Source organism: Mytilus edulis, chromosome 5 (genome assembly GCF_963676685.1).
Source record: "Mytilus edulis chromosome 5, xbMytEdul2.2, whole genome shotgun sequence".
Lineage (NCBI taxonomy): Eukaryota > Metazoa > Mollusca > Bivalvia > Mytilida > Mytilidae > Mytilus > Mytilus edulis.
Window position 1 is genome coordinate 7,346,224 of NC_092348.1, and position 21,616 is coordinate 7,367,839.

The 21,616-nt window shown below is 32.2% G+C and overlaps 1 protein-coding gene across 1 annotated transcript; it reads left to right on the forward strand.

The window, feature by feature from the left end:
- The first annotated feature begins 1,506 nt into the window (after positions 1–1,506).
- LOC139522840 (NADH dehydrogenase (ubiquinone) complex I, assembly factor 6-like) lies at positions 1,507–11,826 on the forward strand. Its single transcript, XM_071316441.1, has 10 exons — positions 1,507–1,709; positions 3,515–3,614; positions 4,629–4,715; positions 5,103–5,144; positions 5,885–5,941; positions 6,762–6,864; positions 8,576–8,709; positions 9,422–9,523; positions 11,015–11,071; positions 11,675–11,826. Exons 1-10 carry the CDS (start codon positions 1,540–1,542, stop codon positions 11,801–11,803), a joined length of 981 nt encoding a protein of 326 aa, XP_071172542.1. The 5' UTR covers positions 1,507–1,539; the 3' UTR covers positions 11,804–11,826.
- Positions 11,827–21,616: the final 9,790 nt, after the last annotated feature.

Here is a 21,616-nt window from a genome sequence, read left to right on the forward strand (position 1 = left end):
GGAGGGCAGTCAGGGGCGGATCCAGACATTTAAAAAAGGGGGGTTCCCAACCCAGAGTAAAGGGGGGTTCCAACCCCCGGACACCCCCCTGGATCCACCAATGGCAGTCCAGCCAAAAAGTAAGCCCACTTTTTGTTGAAGTTTATGACATTTTCGGTGATCTTTATGAAATATAGACTGTCAATATTTTCAGTAAGATGATTTTATTCCTAAGATCATGATTTTCCGCCACCTATATATCGTTATTGATATAAAATAATAATTAAACAAAAACTCTATGGGGCAGTATTTCCAATCTTGATCCTTTTTTTTACATTAGGATTTTCATGCTGTTTTAATAAGGGTGTTCGGCTCGCTCCTCTAGTTTTTGAATTTTTGCCAGATATTCTGAATCCTTAGGTTTTATCCATGTAGTGCTATTAAAAAAATTTGCCCACTAACCCCTACTTTCCTTTTCAAAGATTGATTGAAAATAGTTTAAAATGCCATCTTTAAAAATCTTAGATACTCCTTGTTATTTTTTCAACAAGTACACATTTCGGGGCCTTTCATAGCTGACTATGCGGTATGGGCTTTGCTCATTGTTGAAGGCCGTACGGTGACCTTTTTTTGTTGATTTCTGTGTCATGTTGGTCTATTGTGGAGAGTTGTCTCATTGGCAAACATGCCACATCTTCTTTTTTTTTTTTTATACACGGACCCTTCATTTTTAGCTCACCTGGCTCGAAGGTAATTTTTAGATGAATCGGACAACTGGTTGATGGGTTGCTGCCCCCGAATTGGTAGTTTTAAGGAAATTTTGCCGCGTTTTTGGTTATTATCTTGAATATTATTATAGATAGAGATAAACTTAAAACAGCAATAATGCTCAGCAAAGTTAGATCAACAAGTGAGTCAACATGAGCAAAATGGTCAATTGACCCCTTAAGGAGTTTTTGCCCGTTATAGTCAAATTTAACAATTTTCATAAATTTTGTAAATTTTGGTAAATTTTTACAAAATGTTTTTCTCTCTAACTACTGGACAAAGTGCATTATTGATAGATATATTGTTAACAGTAACAGTATTCAGTAAAGTACAGTGGCGGATCCAGAACTCAGTTCCTAAAGGGGGGCACTGACTGACCTAAGGGTGCCGCTCCAGTCATGCTTCAATGATTCCCTATATAATCAACCAAATTTTTCCCACGAAAGGGGGGGACCGTCCCCCAGGGCCCCATGGATCCGACTTTGAAGTAATATCTACAAACACATCACCATCACCGAACATAATTTTGTCATGCATCCATCTGCATCCTTTGTTTAATATGCACCAAGGTGAGCGACACAGGCTCTTTAGAGCTTCTAGTTATTTGCTTTTTTTTAGTTCCTTTATTTATTATTATTTTGAAACAGGGTAGCGAACATCCTTTAGAATCGAAATACTGCTAGAATTTTAAAAGAGTTTCACGAGGAGGCAAAAACGGAAAGCTCCAGTTCTTCACCGATTACGGTTTAGAATTTAAAACGGGCACTTGTTCAAGGGAAGTAATCAACCAATATGTTAGCAGCCGAAAAGATGACTTTCATGCTTTTTAACTGCTCAAAGTGTTTAAAAGGACGCTTATATAACATAGTTAACTCCTCTGATATAAGAACATTCTCAAAAAGTAGTAAATCACAGGAAAGTAGTCGTCCATCAAACTTTCAATACTGTGTTGACCTTGTAAGGTACAAATAATAACTCATTAAATTTATTAGGGTAAATTATGTACCCTTTGTCATTCCAATGTTTAATATATGAAAACAAAATAGAAAACCTACAGCTTGTACTCTAAAATAATGAAATTTGAAAGTTGGTACTTAAAATTAAATGACTGTAGTTGTCTGTGACCAGTTGTCCATTTTTGGAATATTCTGAGACTACTATAACTGTTATAGTAGTCTCAGGAATAAATGACTGGAGCAAATGTTTTTTTTTAAATTTATTTAGCACTGCACATAACTCGTAAAAAATTTCTGCCAGACTGTTTTTGTTGATATAACAAAGGAATCGATGGGAGGGCAAATCTGAAAAAATAGCTTCAGATATAGCATCCCAAAAAGGTAGTCCAAATAATTATGACATCTTGAAAGGCTATTTTAATTTTTTCTTTGACGCCTTACTTCGAAGTAAGGCGTCAAAGAAAAAAAATATAATAGCCTTTCAAGACGTCATAATTATTTGGACAACCCAAAAAGGTAGTTCAAATAATTATGAAGTCTATTTTAATTTTTTTCTGTGAAGCTTTTCTACGATTTATAAGAAGTCGTCACAGTTTTTTTTTATAGTAGCCTTTCAAGACGTCATAATTATTAGGACAACCGAAAAGGAAGAAAATTTAACCATATTTAAATGGGGCAATGTAGACAGAGTGATAAGTCAACTTGGATTTAATAATTTAAGTCAACTCAGACCATCTATTAAATAAACTCAAACTGCTTATAAAGTCTACTCAGGACTGCATATTCTTTAAATGTTGATGAATTTGTAAAAAATCATATATCTTCATTCTTCTTGTACATGTTGTATTTATATATTTATTGTAAAACTTAATTCATACTAAAAAAAAAAAGTTCAGGCTTATTTTGTATATTTTACTAAATTTTTTATATTTTAATCTCATTGCTCATTTATTTTATATTTTACTTAAACTCTATAAAAAAAAGTAAACTCCAACTGTTTACTTGTCAACTCCTACCATCTTTATAAACAACTTAGACAGAGTTTTATTTTTTTGAATTTTTTTTAATTAATATTCTTTTAAAATACATTGCTGCATTTGCAAATTAGGTGCTGTGTCCAAAATAATCAAATTATTGTAAATCCAAATTTCTACTAAGTACTTAATCATGGTGGTTTTATATTTTGAATAAGATCTCGTTTAAGTCATTAAACAAACTGAATTTATCCATAAATTGAATTCATTATTATTTATATTTGTTTATTATGATTATCTTATTGCATTTTTACTCAAAATATTACTGGTAATTGAATTAGATTAAATTAATTCAATTATTGCATGCTTCAACAATATACAAATACTTGTGTACACAAAATTTCAAGCTCTAAACAGTCTCCAAAGATGGTCAGAGTTGACCTTTTCATATACACTCACAGTTTGATATTTATGAAATTTTCAATCCTTAAAGGGAGATAATTCGTAGTTGTATTTTGTCTATATATCAAGACAACATTTTATAAATTGATAGTAGTGAGATTATGTCTTATTAAAAGGAGTTTTTATAAATTAAGATTTTTGTAAATAATATCAAAAGAGTTAGCAAATTATAAATCGAAGTCACCACATCATTAGTTAAATAGAAAAAACGACTATATATATCTTAATTTCAGAATACTTTGTTATGGTCATGGATAAGTTTGTAAAATTTGCTGCTAGATATTACACAGCAATCTATCAATAAAAAGATTGACGTTCGAATTAATGTTGTTTTTTATTTACTATTAAATTTAATTGATGTTTGATATTTTGCAGGAAATATGATTATGAAAATTACCTATGTGCAAGGTTATTCCCACCATCTTTAATGCCAATAGCTTTTGCTATACAAGCATTTAATGTAGAGACAGCTCAGGTATACCTTTACTTTTAAACTCCAACTTGTCTTTGTTGACAGTATTATTAGCTAATCTGGAATGTAGGGGCATGGGAGCTATTGCTATTACTTTGTGTCTGTCACCATTGTAAATTTTTTCAAAGATCTGCTCCTCTGAAACTGTTGAACCAATTTTGACCAAATATTGGGTGAATGATCCTAAAGGTTATGAGTGTCAAATTTGTATTTTTTTTTATCCCTTTCAGTCAACAAACATGACCACCATGACTAAAACTATAAAGGTTAAAATGCATAAATTGTCACATCTAAAACACTACAATATATCAAAAAAATCGGCTGTGGTTAAACATGCTCGGAATGTCAAGATCTCTCTATGTTCTGTTTGCACCAAAAACATCCAAACAATCCTTAAGGGCATCAATGAAGATTTTTGGCTAATATTCCTGTTTTTGCAATTAAACTAAAAAAAAAGTATATTATTTAAGCAGAAACTTTTTAAGGCAAAAATTGATTTGAAACCGCAATAGTTTAATACAAAGTCTGAGAAAATCGCATGAATGATTACAATAAAGGCAAAAACTTATAACAAAATGGCATATTTTTACCAGCAGTTCAGGTTCTTAGGAGCTTCTTGTTTGTTTCTTAAATTGTGAAACTTTCATAACATTCCAAATACCTTATAAAACCAAAGAAAACATGAGACTTTTAGATACTTTGAAGAGGTATGCAGTTCTGTACACACTAAAATGCCTAATTCGAATTCATTCCATAATTCATAATTTGTCAGTTTATCATATCTTCACTCTTTATATTCAGAAAAAAACCCACCATAAAAACATTTGAAACGATTTTTCCAGCTTTTTTGTTTTTACTCTACTGGCACTTTTTTTTTTAATTGAAAGACTGAAAACACTTTATTAGTTAGATCTTATTATTTAAATCTTTAATATTTTCACAGAAAAATATATATGAACTACAATTATCTTTGAAGCTGTGATAAACTATCTGAATATCCCTTACTGTATGTTTCAGATTGGAGACATACATTTTGCATCTGACATTAAAACAGGTCTGATAAGAATGCAGTTTTGGAAAGATAGCATTGAAAAGATATATGAGGTATAACTATATATATTTATTGTAGGGATCAATCCTTGACCTTATTTTCCGGTTCAGGGACTGCTTATCAGATGAATTAATTATGAGGTCTATTTTTGGTACATGTATATATAATCATATTTAAGGTTATCCTGCCTGTTAAAAACTAATGTCATTAATATTAATTCCATATGATAGTTGTTGCCAGTGATATTAAGATCTTTTTAAAAGATAAAAAGGGGGTACAGAGCACTACAGGCAGATGATTCTATATAAAAATCATTTGAATGTTTTATTCTATTGGAAAGTGACATAATCTGGATGTTTATATCAAGTTTAATATGTCTTAAAAATTATAAACAGTTGTTAACCTATTATTTTAGGTAAGTTGTAATATTTTACTTGCAGGGTTCTCCACCTCACACGCCTGCAGCTTTAGCCTTGTCACAGGTAAGGTTTAAGAAAGAGAACACAAAATCAAAACCTCATTTTTCCCAACTCGATAAAATTTACTTATACAGATGTTCATTGTGGAATTCCTTGTCAGTGTTTGTGCCTAATACTGACAAAATATATGTTCACACACTTGGCAAGAAATTAACTTAATTATTAAATAAGTGCAGCAAATAATCATCAAATAATTTTTTTGGGGTATTATTTGATATTTTTTATATAGCCTAGGTTCATTTAAAAAAGAAGATGTGGTATGATTGCCAATGAGACAGCTCTACACAAGAGACTAATTGACACAGAAATTAACAGCTATAGGTCACTTTATGGCCTTCAACAATGAGCATTATGCATTTATCTTTCCACTACAGGATGTATATATTGATGAAAAGTAGATACCTTTGTTCTTAAGGTGAGGTTTCACTTAACATGTCTGTGAATTATTGAATTCTTTTTGACTGAAGATTTACCAATTTCATTTTCGCTTTATCAATGAGACATCAAATAAAGTAATGTAAATTCAAATATCAACACTTACGATTTTTATCCAAAATTATAGAGCAAAACATTTTTTTTAAAACTATTAACACATTTTTGATAAGAGGCCAGCTGATGCATGCGTCAGGCTGCTGGATTTTCTCGCTGTGTTGAAGACCTATTGGTGGCATTTGGATGTTTTCTGCTCTTTTGTCGGGTTGTTGTCTCTTTGACACATTCCCCATTTCTATTTTATTTTGCAGTGTATAAGAAAGAAGAAACTTTCCAAAGATTTGTTTTTTAAAATAATTGATGCAAGAGTAAGTATCTATCAAAACATTGTATTTTTATCAGCTATGTGGCAAGGTTAAAATACTTTGCCAGATCTTTACTCAGCCTTATTTTATCCAAACAAGTTTAATAACAAATTTATAAAACAAAATACAATATACAAATCTCAAAGGTGTGTGATATTGAAGGAAATAGAATATTTTCCTGTGATTTTCAGTACATTTGTATTAAAGTAGAAAAGAGTTGATGTCACAGGCATAAAATGTTGTTTTGCAAACATCTTTTAGTTTTGATCAAGCAGAGCAAAAATTCAACATGACAGGTCAGTTGGACTATAGTTTTAATTGTCAAATTTCCTACAGAAGGTTGTTTTCTCTGTGCACACAAGCTTCCTACACCAATGAAAACTGTCACCATCACGAAACAGCGCAATAGTGTTAAAAGTGGCATTTAACACCTATCAATCAAAGTATATCATAATATATCCAGGAAAACACAATCAAATGCTATGCCCAGAGAAAAAATCTGTACAAATTTCAATGCACAAAAAATTCCTTTCAATTAATGCAAAAAAAAACCAACACATATAACTGAAAGAAACCAATGACAACCACTGAATTACTGGCTCCTGACTTTGGACAGACACACATGAAATGTGGTTGGATTTAACATGTTTTTCAAGACTCAACCTTCCCCTCATATTTCTACAGAAAATAAGAAAGGGTGAGAAAATGCAAATTAAAAATTAACAACAACTTTGAATTATTCAGAAATTAAGACAATTTAGTCAGAAGATTTAATTTATATCTTGAGTTTTTCTATTACTCAGTACAATCTATTCATTTGCAGTATTCAAAATTAAATGCAGACTTTTACAAGAACATAAAAGATATAGAAGATTATTCTGAAGACACAAAGTCATCTATACTGTATTTATTTTTAGAATCTGAAGGTAAAGGGCAACTATACTGTATTTATTTTTGTCCGAAGACACATTTGGCTCCTGGACAATAACTTTAGTTTAAGTGAATGGATCTCTATGAATTTTTTTTCAGAAGGTTCAATACCACAAAAGAAAGGTTGGGATTGATTTTGGAGATGATGGTCCTAACCCTTTAGGATTTAGGTGCCCAAAAGGGGCCCCAAAACAAGATTTATTTTAGTTTCAGGATGATAACTTGTATATAAGTATTTTAATTGGTCTGAAATCATAACACAATGTTTAATTCTAAAGGTAGAAGGTTAAGATTCATTTTGGGGGTTATGGTGCCAACACTTTAGAAATAAAGGGCCAAAAAGGGGCAAAAAACAAGCATTTTTGTAGTTTCGGGACAATTACTTGTGTGTGAGTGTATGGATCTCTCTGAAATTGTACCACAAGGTTCCATATCACAATGGGAAGTCTGGGATTGAGTTTGGGGGTAATTGTTCCAAACATGCAGGAATGAAGGACAAAGAAAAGCGCCAAAAACAAGCATTTTTCTAGTTTCCAGACAATAACTTGTGTTTAAATGAATGGATCTCTTTGAAATTGTACTACAAGGTTCTGTACTACAAAGGCTTGAATTATGTTTGGGGGTAATTGCTCCAAGGAGGGATTCTAAAAAAAGGGGGGGGATTTTTTATCTTCTATAAGGGGTTCAAATTTTTTCCAAATTTTGGAAAAGTTTCAAGAAGAAAGAAGAAACCTTCAATTGCACAGTATTGAGGGGGAGGACAGGGTGGTACCCTTCTCCCTTCTCCCACCCCTCTTCTCCTCTCTTCTACCCCCATTCTCCTTTCTCCCATTAGAATAAAACATCTCCTTGAGATAACTTAAAAAAATTTCTCCTTTCTCCAACTTTTTCTCCTTTCTTCCAGCCTTCCTCTCCTTTCTCCTACCCCCTTTCTCCTTTCTCCCACCCCCTTTCTGTCCATCCATCTGTTAGTCGGTCTTTCCCATGAATATTTATACTGTTTAACCATTGTCTGTCTGTCCATCTCATGAATATTTTTTGTCATATCGTTCTTAGGAACTACGTCAAAAGGATTTCTGAAATTTGGTATCAGGGTTTATAAAAGTCAGCTATACCATGTGATGCCTTTTCAGATTCATCACTCAATAACTTCCTGGGCGACTGGGGTTTAATCAGTGAGCAGTAGCTTACAGTTTTAATTGTTTATATTATGTTTATTATTTGTCATTACCTTTTTGTATGAGATAAAATACTAAAATAAAACAAAAAGCAGATTTCAAGAACAAGGATTGTTCTTACAAGTCATGGAATATTTTAGATATGACTGATTCAACATATTCAAGAAGTATTCTTGTTTTTAAAACATTATTCATTATTCATCATTTGAACTTGAGTTGATATTTGTCACACTGGCAATCATACCACATCTCTTCATTTTTCTTTTTTTAATGAAGAATTTTGTTGTATAAAGATAATCCTGTTGAAATATTGTATTTAAAGCTGTAAATGTTTGCAAGGGGTTTAGTGTTTACAATTACTATAGTTTGATGGATTTAAAGTGTTGCACCACATATTGCAGTTTATTTAAAATTCTGACCAATGGTAGGTTTGACATATATATAAATAGAATACCTGGTAGTCTTATGAAGAAAGTTCAACAATTTACATATTGCCTTCTCAAATAACATTTTGTTAAACTTTTTACAGGTATAACAGACAAGCAGGTTCATCATGTAGCTAGTCACATTGGTAAATCACAGGGTGTGGTCACGTTACTGAGGGGATTACCATATAATTCTAGTAAAGGTAGAATATACCTGCCAAGAGAATCTCTGTTGAAGGTTGGTTTTATAAATGGAACTTGATATCTGAATTTATTTTAAAGAAATGAAGATCTGTGTTGTAGGATATTAAATGAAATAACTATCCAGCAAAGATAAAGTGCATGAAATAAAAATAAAAATTTCATTGCAATCTTGTTAATGTATTGGATATAAAAAAAAGATGTGGTATGATTGCCAATGAGACAACTCTTCACAAGAAACCAAAATGACACAGTAATAAACAACTATAGGTCACCGTATGGTCTTCAACAATGAGCAAAGCCCATACCACATAGTCAGCTATAAAAGGCCCCGAAATGACAATGTAAAACAATTCAAACGAGAAAACTAACGGCCTTAATTATGTAAAAAAAATGAACAAAAAACAAATATGTAACACATAAACACACGACAACCACTGAATTACAGGCTCCTGACTTGGGACCTGCACATACATACAGAATGTAGTGGGGTTAAACATGATAGCGGGATTCCAAACCTCCCCTAATGTTTGAATGCAATGAAATAATGTATAGTTCTGAGTACTAATTAGACCATTTAAATTATTTCACCCTGACTACTTTTTATATCTAATACAGTAATTAAAACAATTTTTGTTGTGGTACATTTTGTTACAACCATATTTTGTAAGCACAGCATTAATATCTATCATATGAGTAAATGAAATTCTTGTATATCATTGAATTGAAAGTGTCAGTTTTCATTTCAGTTCAAAATCTCAGGTGAAGATGTGATGAGAGGAAGAAAACAAAAAGAAATCTGTGATATTGTATTTGAAGTTGCTAGTGTTGCCAAGCAACATTTAGAAACGGTAAAGTATTTAAATTTAGCCGTAGATATAAGAAGATGTGGTATGAGTGCCACTGAGACAACTCTCCATCCAAGTCACAATTTGTAAAAGTAAACCATTATAGATCAAAGTTTGGCCTTCAACATGGTGCCTTAGCTCACACCAAACAGCAAGCTATAATGACCTTTTGTAATGCTGTGACAAAGGCATAAAAGTGAGACAAAGTTGTGCTGTTTCTGGCAGCTGCATCAACAATTTATTAGATTGTGATTAGGTCAGTTTAAAATGATCCACTAATCAAATGTTAATGGTAATTGTCATTCAGTTAAATTAACATTTGCAACTCTCATTTCCATGCAGTATAAATGGCCCACCCTCATCATGTGTCAATGATAAAGAAATTTTGTAAAGTTGACATGTTAAAGTTTGTGTTTAGGTTACCTTATAGGAAACCACTTATGATAAGTCAGTGGTATTTGGTATACAGTTTTATAAGCAAAGGCATTTGTAACTCTCATTTCCATGCAGACTAAATGGCCCACCCTTATCATGGGTCAATGAAAGGAGTAGGTTCAATAAGACCCCTTTTTGGCCCCAAAATTTAGCAGTTTTTCAAAATTGTGAAAATGTAATCTTTTAGCTATTTATTGGAAAGTAGAATGCTTCTGCTACATAATTATGGGCTGTTTTTGTCAATACAATACACATATATTGTGTACTAGCATCATTAAGTCATGCTAAATTACTGAAATCTTCACAATTTTAGCATTTTAGTTAAATTTTAGACGGTTTCCGTCTTAAATGAAAGTGGCTGCATTCATGTTCATTCAAAATATTGAAATGTTAGTTGTATTTGACAATAATACATAACATATATATTATATAAAGGTTGAGGATGAACACGGATGTGGCCACTTTCATTTTTGACATAAACCATTTGAAAACTGACGGTTTTTGGCATATTTGATAGATTTTTCATATTTAAGCTTGAATCGGAGCGTTTTTAATGACTAAATCAGTTAAAATCTTTCAAATAAACTAATCGAATCAATTGAAATAGACACTTAAGTGTTTAAAAAGTGTCCAAAATCTTTCGCAAGATGATCCTGAAATTTTAGATTAAAATCGGCCCTAACTGGACCTACTCCTTTTGTATAGTTGACATGTTAAAGTTTGTGTTTTGGTTAGCTTATAGGAAACCACTTATAACAAGTCAGTGGTATTTGGTATGCAGTTTTTTAAGATTTGGCATTTCTCATTTCCATGGAGTTTATTTACTATCTCCAAAATAAACAAGATTTTATATCTAACAAAGTTGCACTGAGGTTTATACTGAAAAATCTTGTTTTTTCAACCAGAAAAAAAACCTAGCATTTTAGCAAGATGATTTGGAGAAAAAAGGGTTCTGTAAAATATTTATTGATATTTTAAAGGCTGAACCCAAATATTTTATTTTAAGCAATGTGAGAAAAATGTTAAATAATCAAAGCTTTAATTAAAATCTATTTTTAGGCAAGGTCTATGAAGAAGGAAGTACCATCAGCTGTTCTTCCTTTGTTTTTGAATTCTGTAAGTTACATTAAATGTGTTTGTAACATTCATTATTTCTGGTTAAAAATTTCTAAACTGTAAAGTTTACAATCAATAATTTAAGAAGCTTCTAATTGAATGATATACATTGTACTGGTAAAAAAAGTTTCATTTTATGATTTTATGCCATTCTAGAATTCTTGGCAGTCACTTGAAAGTGTTTCCGAAAATGTTTACAGATAAAGATGGCTTCTTTGGTGTGTATGTTCTTTGCCATTCACTGATTAGAACTACAAATCTCATTCGAGGAAAAGAACTAAAGTTGCTCAAGTTATCAATTCATTACATAAATAAATGTTTAAACCTTCTAACAAATGCTGTTATTCAGACCAAACATTAAAAGTATTTACACGAGTTGATGTTTATATTTAGGAAGAACAGGATAAATAAATTGTGTACTGAGAGCACTTGCTACATTATTTCAAAAAAATAAATCTCTGCCAAAAATGAAAATCATAACTTCAGAACAATATTGAAATATTCATTCATGAACAAACAACACTAATGTGCAAGCACTTTTTAAAAATGCTTTTAATTTTTTTTCACTCAGTTAATAAGAAATTATCTTTTTTCTCATTTCAGGTTATCTGTGATAAATATTTAAGACAGCTACAAAAAGTTGACTTTAATGTATTCCATCCATCACTACAAAAGAAAAATGGATTACTGCCAATGAAATTATTAATACAAAAGATCAGAAGAAAATACTAATAATTAAACTTGTTTTTCGTTCATTATTTTGTACATATATTTGGCTTTTAGTTTTCGTGTTTGAATTGTTTTACATTTGTTATTAAGAGCCTATTAAAGCTGACTATGTACATGAAGGCCATATGGTGACATATAGTTATTAATTTATGTGTCATTTAGTCTCTTGTGAAGAGGTGTTCCATTGGCAATCATACCCCATATTCTTTTTAGCTCACCTGGTCAATTAGGCTTAGTGGGGTTTTCTCCTCACTTGGCGTACGTTGACTGTCAGTCATCGGTTAACTGTACACAGATCTACTCCTCTGAAACTACTAGGTCAAATTTACCCAAAGTTGGCCATAATCATCATTAGAGTAATTACAATGCAGTTTAAAAATTGTGTTTGATAACCCAGCGGCCTGCCAATCAACATGACAGACATGGCTAAAAATAGAACATAGGGGTAAAATGCAGTTTTTTACTTATATCTCTGAAACTAAAGCATTTAAAGTAAATCAGACCACACTGTTGTGTCCAAAGTAATGCAGGTGCTGTTCCTCAATGGACTTTGAAATATTGAATTTATATTGAATACCGTACTGTACTAATGAACTGCCTCTGTGATCTCATGGTAGCATGTTTGTCTCATGTGAGGAAGTCAAGGGTTAAAATCACAGCCTTTAGAATTTGTTTTTATCTGTCTCCACTATGTATGAATAAATTTATTTGATTTAAGGTAGATTCATTGTATACCGCCATCTTGGATTGTACAATCACAGTACAAAATTGGTCTAGTTATTTGCCCAAATCTGCAAATTTGGAGACAGATTGCAATTGAATGGTTAGTCTGATAATTTATATAAAGAAAACTTGTTGATTTATTGTATAAATCAAAATATTTAAACAAATATCAAATTTAGTGTTTTTAGAAACATTTATTTGTCAAGTAAGCCAATTCAGGGGAGATAACTGTTTGAGTAAAGAATGTATACTGGACTGATAGGGAATTTTTTAACTTTTACTTGTAGCAAGAAAACAAGTTCGGTGACACCATTTTTATTTTTATTTTCTTAAGACATATTATAAATAAAGGCAACAGTAGTATACCGCTGTTCAAAACTCATAAATCCGTGGACAAAAAAAAAATTGGAGTAACAAACTAAAACTGAGGGAAACGCATTAAATATAAGAGAACAACGACACAACATTAAAATGTAACACACACACACACAGAAACGGACTAAGCATGAGACAAAATCCTATGAGAATAACAAATATAACATCAAAAGCAAATACATGAATTTGGGATAGATAGGTACCGTGACACGTCTTATAGTAATGTGAATTCAAACTCAAAAGTAAGAGAAAACTAACGACACAACAGAAACACAACGTTAAAATGTAATACACACAGAAACGAACTATAATATAACAATGGCCATATTCCTGACTTGGTACACGACATTTTCAAAGGAAAAAAATGGTGGGTTGAACCTGGTTTTGTGGCATGCCAAACCTCCCTCTTTTATGGCCATGTGAAATATAACATAAAAATGACAACACAACATTACAGGACTACAATATATATAAATAGGAGAACACAATTGACAAAGAAACACGAATAATAGCTAACAAAAGGCAACAAGTTAAAAATTTTAATACGCCAGAAGTGCATTTTGTCCACACAAGACTTTAATACTAGTGATGCTCATATACAAAAGTTTGAAAGCAGAAACAAGTACAAAGTTGAACAACATCGAGGACCAAAAGTTCAAAAAAGTTGTGCCAAAAATGGCCAGGGTTTTCTGTTAGGTACCAGAACATCCCTATTATTTAGAATAATTTATACTTTTGCAAACAGTAAATTTTATAAAATGACTATACAAAAGATGTACATGAAAAAACTATCTTTTCACATTTTATTTCAAAATTCTATCATTGAATTTTTTTTTGCACACAAATGTGTTTTTTCATGAACAATCTAACCAAATCTAGGCAATTTTCAAAGACTCGTAGCTTGGAAAATAGCACGGTGACACATACTTTTTATTAAATTTTTGAAAAAGCAAAGTATTTTTTTTTATATTGGCATTTTAAGGGGAGGTAACTCTGAAATTGGGCATTTTCTTAAATATATTTTTTTTACAATGTAGATCATTTTTGCATGTTTTTCATTTTTTTTAATTAGCATTTTAAGGGAGGTAACTTTGAATGCATTTTCTTAACAAGAATGTGTCCTCAGTACACGAATGCCCCACTCGCACTATCATTTTCCATGTTCAGTGGACCGTGAAATTGGGGTAAAAACTCTAATTTGGCATTAAAATTTGAAAGATCATATCATAGGGGACATGTGTACTAAGTTTGAAGTCGATTGGACTTAAACTTCATCAAAAACTACCTTGACCAAAAACTTTAACCTGAAGCGGGACAGACGGACGGACGAACGGACGAACGAACAGACGGACGGACGGACGGACGGACGCACAGACCAGAAAACATAATGCCCCTCTACTATCGTAGGTGGGGCATAAAAATAATTGACATTTTGCATTAGTATTTTATACGGGGTAAAAGTATGATGACCATATCATTTTCTAAAAGCTATCTTCTCATATTTTATTTTACAATTCTATCATTTAGTTTATTTTTTGCTCACCTGGCCCAAAGGGCCAACTGAGCTTTTCTCATCACTTGGTGCCTTCGTTGTCTGTCGTCCGTCGTCTAAAAATAGAACATAGGCTTAAAAAGTAAATTTTGGCTTATATCTCTGAAACCAAAGCATTTAGAGCAAATCTGACATTGATAAAAATGTTAATCAGGTAAAGATCACTCTGCCCTGAAATTTTCAGATGAATCGGACAACAGGTTTGTTAGGTTGATGCCCTTGAATTGGTTATTTTGCTGTTTTTGGTTATTATCTTGAATATTATTATAAATATATTATAGATAAACTGTAAACAGCAATGATGTTCAGCAAAGTAAGATCAACAAATAAGTCAACATGACCAAAATGGTCAGTTGACCCCTTAAGGAGTTATTGCCCTTTATTGTCAATTTTTAACAATTTTTCGTAAATTTTTGTTATCTTTTACATAACTCGTCTCTAAAACTAATAAAACAAATTCAGCCAAACTTGTCAACATTCATCATTAGGGTATGTAGTTTTAAAATTATGTCCGATGCTAATCCGCCCGCGAACGAAGATGGCTTACTCATGGCTATAAATAGAACATAGGGGTCAAATGCAAGTTTTTGGCTCATATCTCTAAAATCAAAGCAGTTCTGACAGAATCAAATTGTTTATTAGGTCAAGATCTATCTGCCCTGAAATTTTCAGACCATTCAGGCAACCTGTTGTTAGGTTCTGCCCCTGAATTGGTAATTTTAAGAAAATTTTGCAGCTTTATGTTATTATCTTGAATATTATTAAAGATAGAGATAAACTGTAAACAGCAATGATGTACAGCAAAGTAAGACCCAAAAATAAGTCAACATGACCAGAATGGTCAATTGACCCCTTATGGAGTTATTGCCCTTTATTGTCAATTTTTAACAATTTTCATAAATTTTATAAATTTTTAAAAAATATTTTCCACTGTTTCTACTGGGCCAAGTTCATAATAGATAGAGATAACTGTATGCAGCAAGATTTCAGTAAAGTAAAATCTACATACACATCACTATCACCAAAACACAATTTTGTCATGAATCCATCGGTATCCTTTGTTTAATATGCACATATAGACCACAAAAACGCATAAAATGTGACAACAAAAGTTTTTAAAACTCATTTGTTGGTCTTGTCTTGATAATAATTTTATTTGTCGTTAAAAGTTTCTATCTATCTATTATAGTTTGATAATAGCAACAAACACATGAAAAAAATCGTCGTTATAGGAAGATAATTTCTATAAGAAGTCGACTGGTGATTTCGGTAATGTTGACTTTAATACTTAAAGATCTTTGTTGATGATATTCCAAAAATTGACTTGGGAATGGAAACACCGTGTCACGTAGGTCTTCTTCCGACCGGCAATACTTACCTAGGGGCGTTATTTTGGCTGTCCAGAAGGTTCTAGTACGCAGTCACGTACGGTCAAAATTGGAACGTTTAATCCGATGCATCGTGTAAGAGAGTGTCATGGTCTGTCCACGATAAAAACTATTGCAATGTTGTTCAACTTTTCAAATTTAGGGGCTCGTAGGAACCGCGGCTGTTGCAAAACTTGACTTTCTTTTCCTATCCAGCAAACCGTCATTTTTCAGTTGCAGTCCTGACCTTCACCCTGTAAACCTCTATTACACGACATATCTTTTGTATGCATTGATATTTTTAATCGTCCTGAACATGCACGTAATATTTGCCACTGAACGTTTAAGCAAACCACTGTTCAGTTATCTGAATTTGGCGGTCTATAAAAACCTGGGAAAAAAAAACTATTCGATAGATCTTGCCATAATTCGAATGCAGATAAAATTATAATTTGCGGTGATTTTAATGATGATCAACTTAATCATAGCAAACAAAATCTTAGAGAAATTTGCAACCAAAATAGCTTATATCAAATAATTACTGATGCTACATATTTTTGCGAAAAGTCAGTGTCGCTACTTGATCTAATTATGGTAAATGATCCGGATGTAATACTGTACTCAGAAGTTGGTGAAAACATCCTCGAAAATTCTGTACGATATCATTTCCCTATAAGTGCAGTAATAAATATCGAAAAACAATTAACAAAATCCTTTAAAAGACAAATTTGGCAATATCACTTAGGCGATTATGAATTGTTTAAAAACGAAGTTAAAATTAACTGGGATACTCTAATTGATGATCACAACATAAATACCGCGGCAGTAAATGTTACGGAAAAAATTCTCGAAGCGGTAGCAAAATCAATCCCGAATAAACTAGCTGGTTCAGGTCAAGAAACATGATCCACCTTGGATGAATTCGAATATAAGAAAAATGATTCGGAAGCATAAGAGATTAAATAAAAAAGCAAAAATAACAAACGATGAAATTGATTGGTCAAATTTTCGACGTATAAGAAATAAATGTATATGTTCGATCAAATAAAAAAAAATTCTTAGAAAAGCAAATAAATAAAGTTGATATTATCCACACAATAAGCACAAAACAATGGTGGAAAACCATTAAAAATTTGATCGGACTGCCAAACAAAAAATCAGCATATCCTACTTTAATTTTCAATAACCAATATATAGAAAGTGACTACGACAAAGCTGAATATTTTAACGATTATTTCTGCGCACAGTCTTCTGTTGATGATTCATATACTGTATTACCAATATTAAAAAATGATGAAATTAATAAACTAGAGGAACTGGTTATAAGTGAGCAGGATGTTGAAGATGTGCTTTTGAATCTTGATATTTCAAAAGCTACAGGGCCTGATTTAATCAGTCCAAGACTCCTGAAGGCGGCAGCAACTGTCTTGAAGTATCCATTTACAAAACTTTTTAATCGATCCCTACCAACAGGGTGGTTTCCAGATGTGTGGAAACTAGCAAATGTTATACCTGTATATAAGAACAAAGGTGGCCCAGAATTTTTACTTAATTATAGACCTATCATGCTATATCTTTGCTGTCTAACATTGGTAAGACAATGGAGAGATGCATTTTTAAATACCTTATTATTACAAATTCGTTATTAACAAAATACCAGTCAGGTTTCATCCCTGGTGATTCGACAGTAAACCAACTGCTATGAATTATTAACGATTTTGGTAAAGCATTAGATGAAGGGAAAGAGGTCAGGGTAATCTTCTCTAGTCGAGCTTTCGACCGAGTTTGGCATAAAGGCTTACTTTATAAGCTTAGAAAAATAGGAATTAATGGTAACTTGTTACTTTGGTTTGAAAGCTATTTAAACTCAAGAAGGCAACAGGTTGTCATTGGTGGAGAAACGTCCAACAACGAACATGTCTCAGCTGGGGTACCCCAAGGGTCTATCTTGGGTCCTATTTTATTTCTCATTTATGTTAATGACATAATTAATGACATCGAATCTGATATAAAACTTTTTGCTGATGACACCTCAATTTATATAGTGGTTGATATCGAATATGAAGCGGCAGAAATGCTAAATAAAGATATTGAGAAAATACATACTTGGTCTAAACAATGGCTTGTCTATTTCAACCCAAACAAAACAGAAATAATGACCATTTCAAAAAGGCACCATTAACCCCACCACCCGCCAGTGTATATGAATAATAATATAATAAAAGAAGTTGAGTTGCACAAGCATTTAGAGGTTATTATAAATGAAGATGGAAGCTGGAATAACCATGTAAAAATGATTATTAATAAGGCTATTCCTAGATTAGCATTATTCCGAAAGTTAAAGTTTAAATTTAAAAGGAAAAATTTAGAAACTATTTATTGATCTTTCATACGCCCAGTCTTAGAATATGGGGACATTGTCTGGGATAACATACTAAATTAATTAAAAACATCTCTGGAAAACTTACAACTAGAAGCAGCAAGAATCGATACAGGTGGTACTAAGATATCATCGAGACGGTTGCTGTGTACGATGAAACCGGTTGGGAAACTCCAGTCTCGACGTGATAAACATAAGTTATTAAAATTTCATCAAATGTTTCACGGAGATTATCTTTCTGTGTTAGTTCCAAATCAGAGACTAGATCTACACGACCACAGGACTAGGGGTCTTCAAATTTACAAACTGTATTATGCAGAACAAGCTATTATCAAAAGTCATTTCTACCAGCCGTAGTAAACCTTTGGAATAATATTCCACACGACATTCGTCTAAATCAATCAAAATCGGGTTTTAAGACTTATCTCTCTCAAAATAATAATAAAATACCATTGAACTTTCACTTAGGCTGTAGAAGAGAACAGACATGTTAAGCAAGACTAAGACTCCAGAGTAGTGTTCTAAGGGACCATCTATTAAAAAAAATCTAATTGAGAACGCACTGTGTACCTGTGGTCGAGTAGAAACTACCTCTCATTATTTCTTCAAATGTCCAAAATATAATGAAATTCGAAGGGATACTATCGGGACGATCTCCTGTTCTAATCTTAAGATTATCTTATATGGGGACAGTCTAAAAGCTGACGAGGACAATGTGCAAATGTTTCATAAAGTTTCTGAATACACAAATAAAACAAAACGTTTTGAAAGTTAATCTAGTATATGTATATATATATATATTATATATATAGACTTTTTTTTAATATGATGTAAAATCGAGTGGATTGCCCGGCGTAATTGACAGTATAGTGAGTCTATAGTCGGACGTGTGTGTTGGTTCCAGTGACTGTCTGGAAAAGTAAATAAGAGTTGACTGTTTTCGTGTTTTTTTTCCCTTTTTTTCCACATTTTTTTTTTTTCACTTATTTTATTTGTTGTATTTTTTTGCGTGTGTGTGTTGGTATTTATTCATTTTATTATATGCTACCATAAACTGAATATACTGTTGGCACGTAATATTGTTTGTTAAATAGATGGTGTTTTTTTTTAGGGAGACGGATTTATAAAAGTTTTTCCAAACTTGTTTCCGAATCCCATATTTGAACTTTATGTAACATTGTAATATTTATCTTGACATTTTTTATTAATAAATACTGTTTAAACTAACTGTTCAGTTTCTTGTATGTTCCTCTATATTAATTATGGAGCACTACTCATATGGTATAAACTGTAGCAACTTTTTACACATTAAAACACAAGAGGGCATATAAACTTATGAACAGATAAATGAGAAAAGGCAAAACTTTTATTAATTCATAAGATAGTCATTACAATTTTAAACCATAAAATAAAATAATCATTAAAAGTTGTGTAAGATCTGAATATAATAACAAGTAAAAATTTTAAATTAATAGTTTAAATTAGTTTTCAATTTAAATTCAATTGGCTAGTTAAAGGTGCCGTTCTTACATCAGAATTTATAATGAAAAGATTATTTAACTAGAGGCTCTAAAGAGCCTGTGTCGCTCACCTTGGTCTCTGTGAATATTAAAGGAAGCAGATAGATAGATGCATGACAAAATTGTGTTTTGGTGATGGTGATGTGTTTGTACATCTTACTTTACTGAACATTCTTGCTGCTTAAAATCATCTCTATCTATAATGAACTTGGCCCATTAGTTTCAGTGGAAAATGTTAGTAAAAATTTACAAATTTTATGAAAATTGTTAAAAATTGACTATGAAGAACAATAACTCCTAAGGGGTCAATTGACCATTTCGGTCATGTTGACTTATTTGTAAATCTTACTTTGCTGAACATTATTGTTGTTTACAGTTTATCTCTATCAATAATAATATTCAAGATAATGACCAAAAACAGCAAAATTTCCTTAAAACTAACAATTCAGGGTCAGCAACCCAATAACGGGATGTCCGATTCATCTAAAAATTTCCGAGCAGATAAATGTTGACCTGATAAACAATTTTACCCCCATGTCAGATTTGCTCTAAATGCTTTGGGTTTTGAGTTATAAGCCAAAAACTGCATTTTACCCCATGTTCTATTTTTAGCCATGACGGCCATCTTGGTTTGATGGCCGGGTCACCGGACATATTTTCCAAACTAACCCAAAAGATGATTGTGGCCAAGTTTGGATTAATTTGGCCCTGTAGTTTTAGAGGAGAAGATTTTTGTAAAATATTACTAAGATTTACGAAAAATGGTTAAAAATTGACTATAAAGGGCAATAACTCCGAAAGGGGTCAACTGACCATTTCAGTCATGTTGACTTATTTGTAAATCTTACTTTGCTGAACATTATTGCTGTTTACTGTTTATCTCCATCTATAAAAATATTCAAGATAATAACCAAAAAACAGCAAAATTTCCTTAAAATTACTAATTCAGGGGCAGCAACCCAACAACGGGTTATCCGATTCATCTGAAAATTTCAGGGCAGATAGATCTTCACCTGTTTAACAATTCTACCCCATGTCAGATTTGCTCTAAATGCTTTGGTTTTTGAGTTATAAGCCAAAAACTGTATTTTACCCCTATGTTCTATTTTTAGCCATGGTGGCAATCTTGGATGGTTGGCCGGTCACCGGACACATTTTTTAAACTAGTTACCCCAATGATGATTGTGGCCAAGTTTGGTTTAATTTGGCCCAGTAGTTTCAGAGAAGAAGATTTTTGTAAAAGTTAACGACGATGACGACGACGGACGACGGACGACGACGGACGCCGGACGCCAAGTGATGAGAAAAGCTCACTTGGCCTTTTAGGCCAGGTGAGCTAAAAAGGGTGTTATGTAAATGAGTGAAGGTTTGAGCAAATCAACGTATATACATAAGTACCACACGCCATAGTATTACTCTTTAGCAATCACGGACGGCTTAAATACGGAAAATAAAAATAAATCTAGATTACACACCAAGGATTTTGTATTTATTTGTTTAGTTTATTTGCTATAAATCAGTAACAGTGGAATTACCAAAACTTTTATAAGGGGGGGGGGGCTGACTGAACTAAGGTGATTCGCTATATAATCAACCAAATTTTTCACGAAAGGGGTGTCCGGGTAATATTTATTTGAAAAATAATGATTTTAGTTGAAATAATAGGACAAATTTTTTTAGTGGAAACTCACTTTTGTCCACTGACTGTATATCACAGCAAGTTTCTTCTTCCGTCATAATTACTAAGTTCAACTTCTCAACAAGTTCAAGATCCCCAAGAAATCAAGGTCTATGTATGCCGTATAATTTTTGAAATTTTTCAAAGTCTCTCGAGCATGTTTGGGTTGATCTGAGTATAGTAGTCTCAGGGTTGATACGGACCTGAATTGGTACAGACGC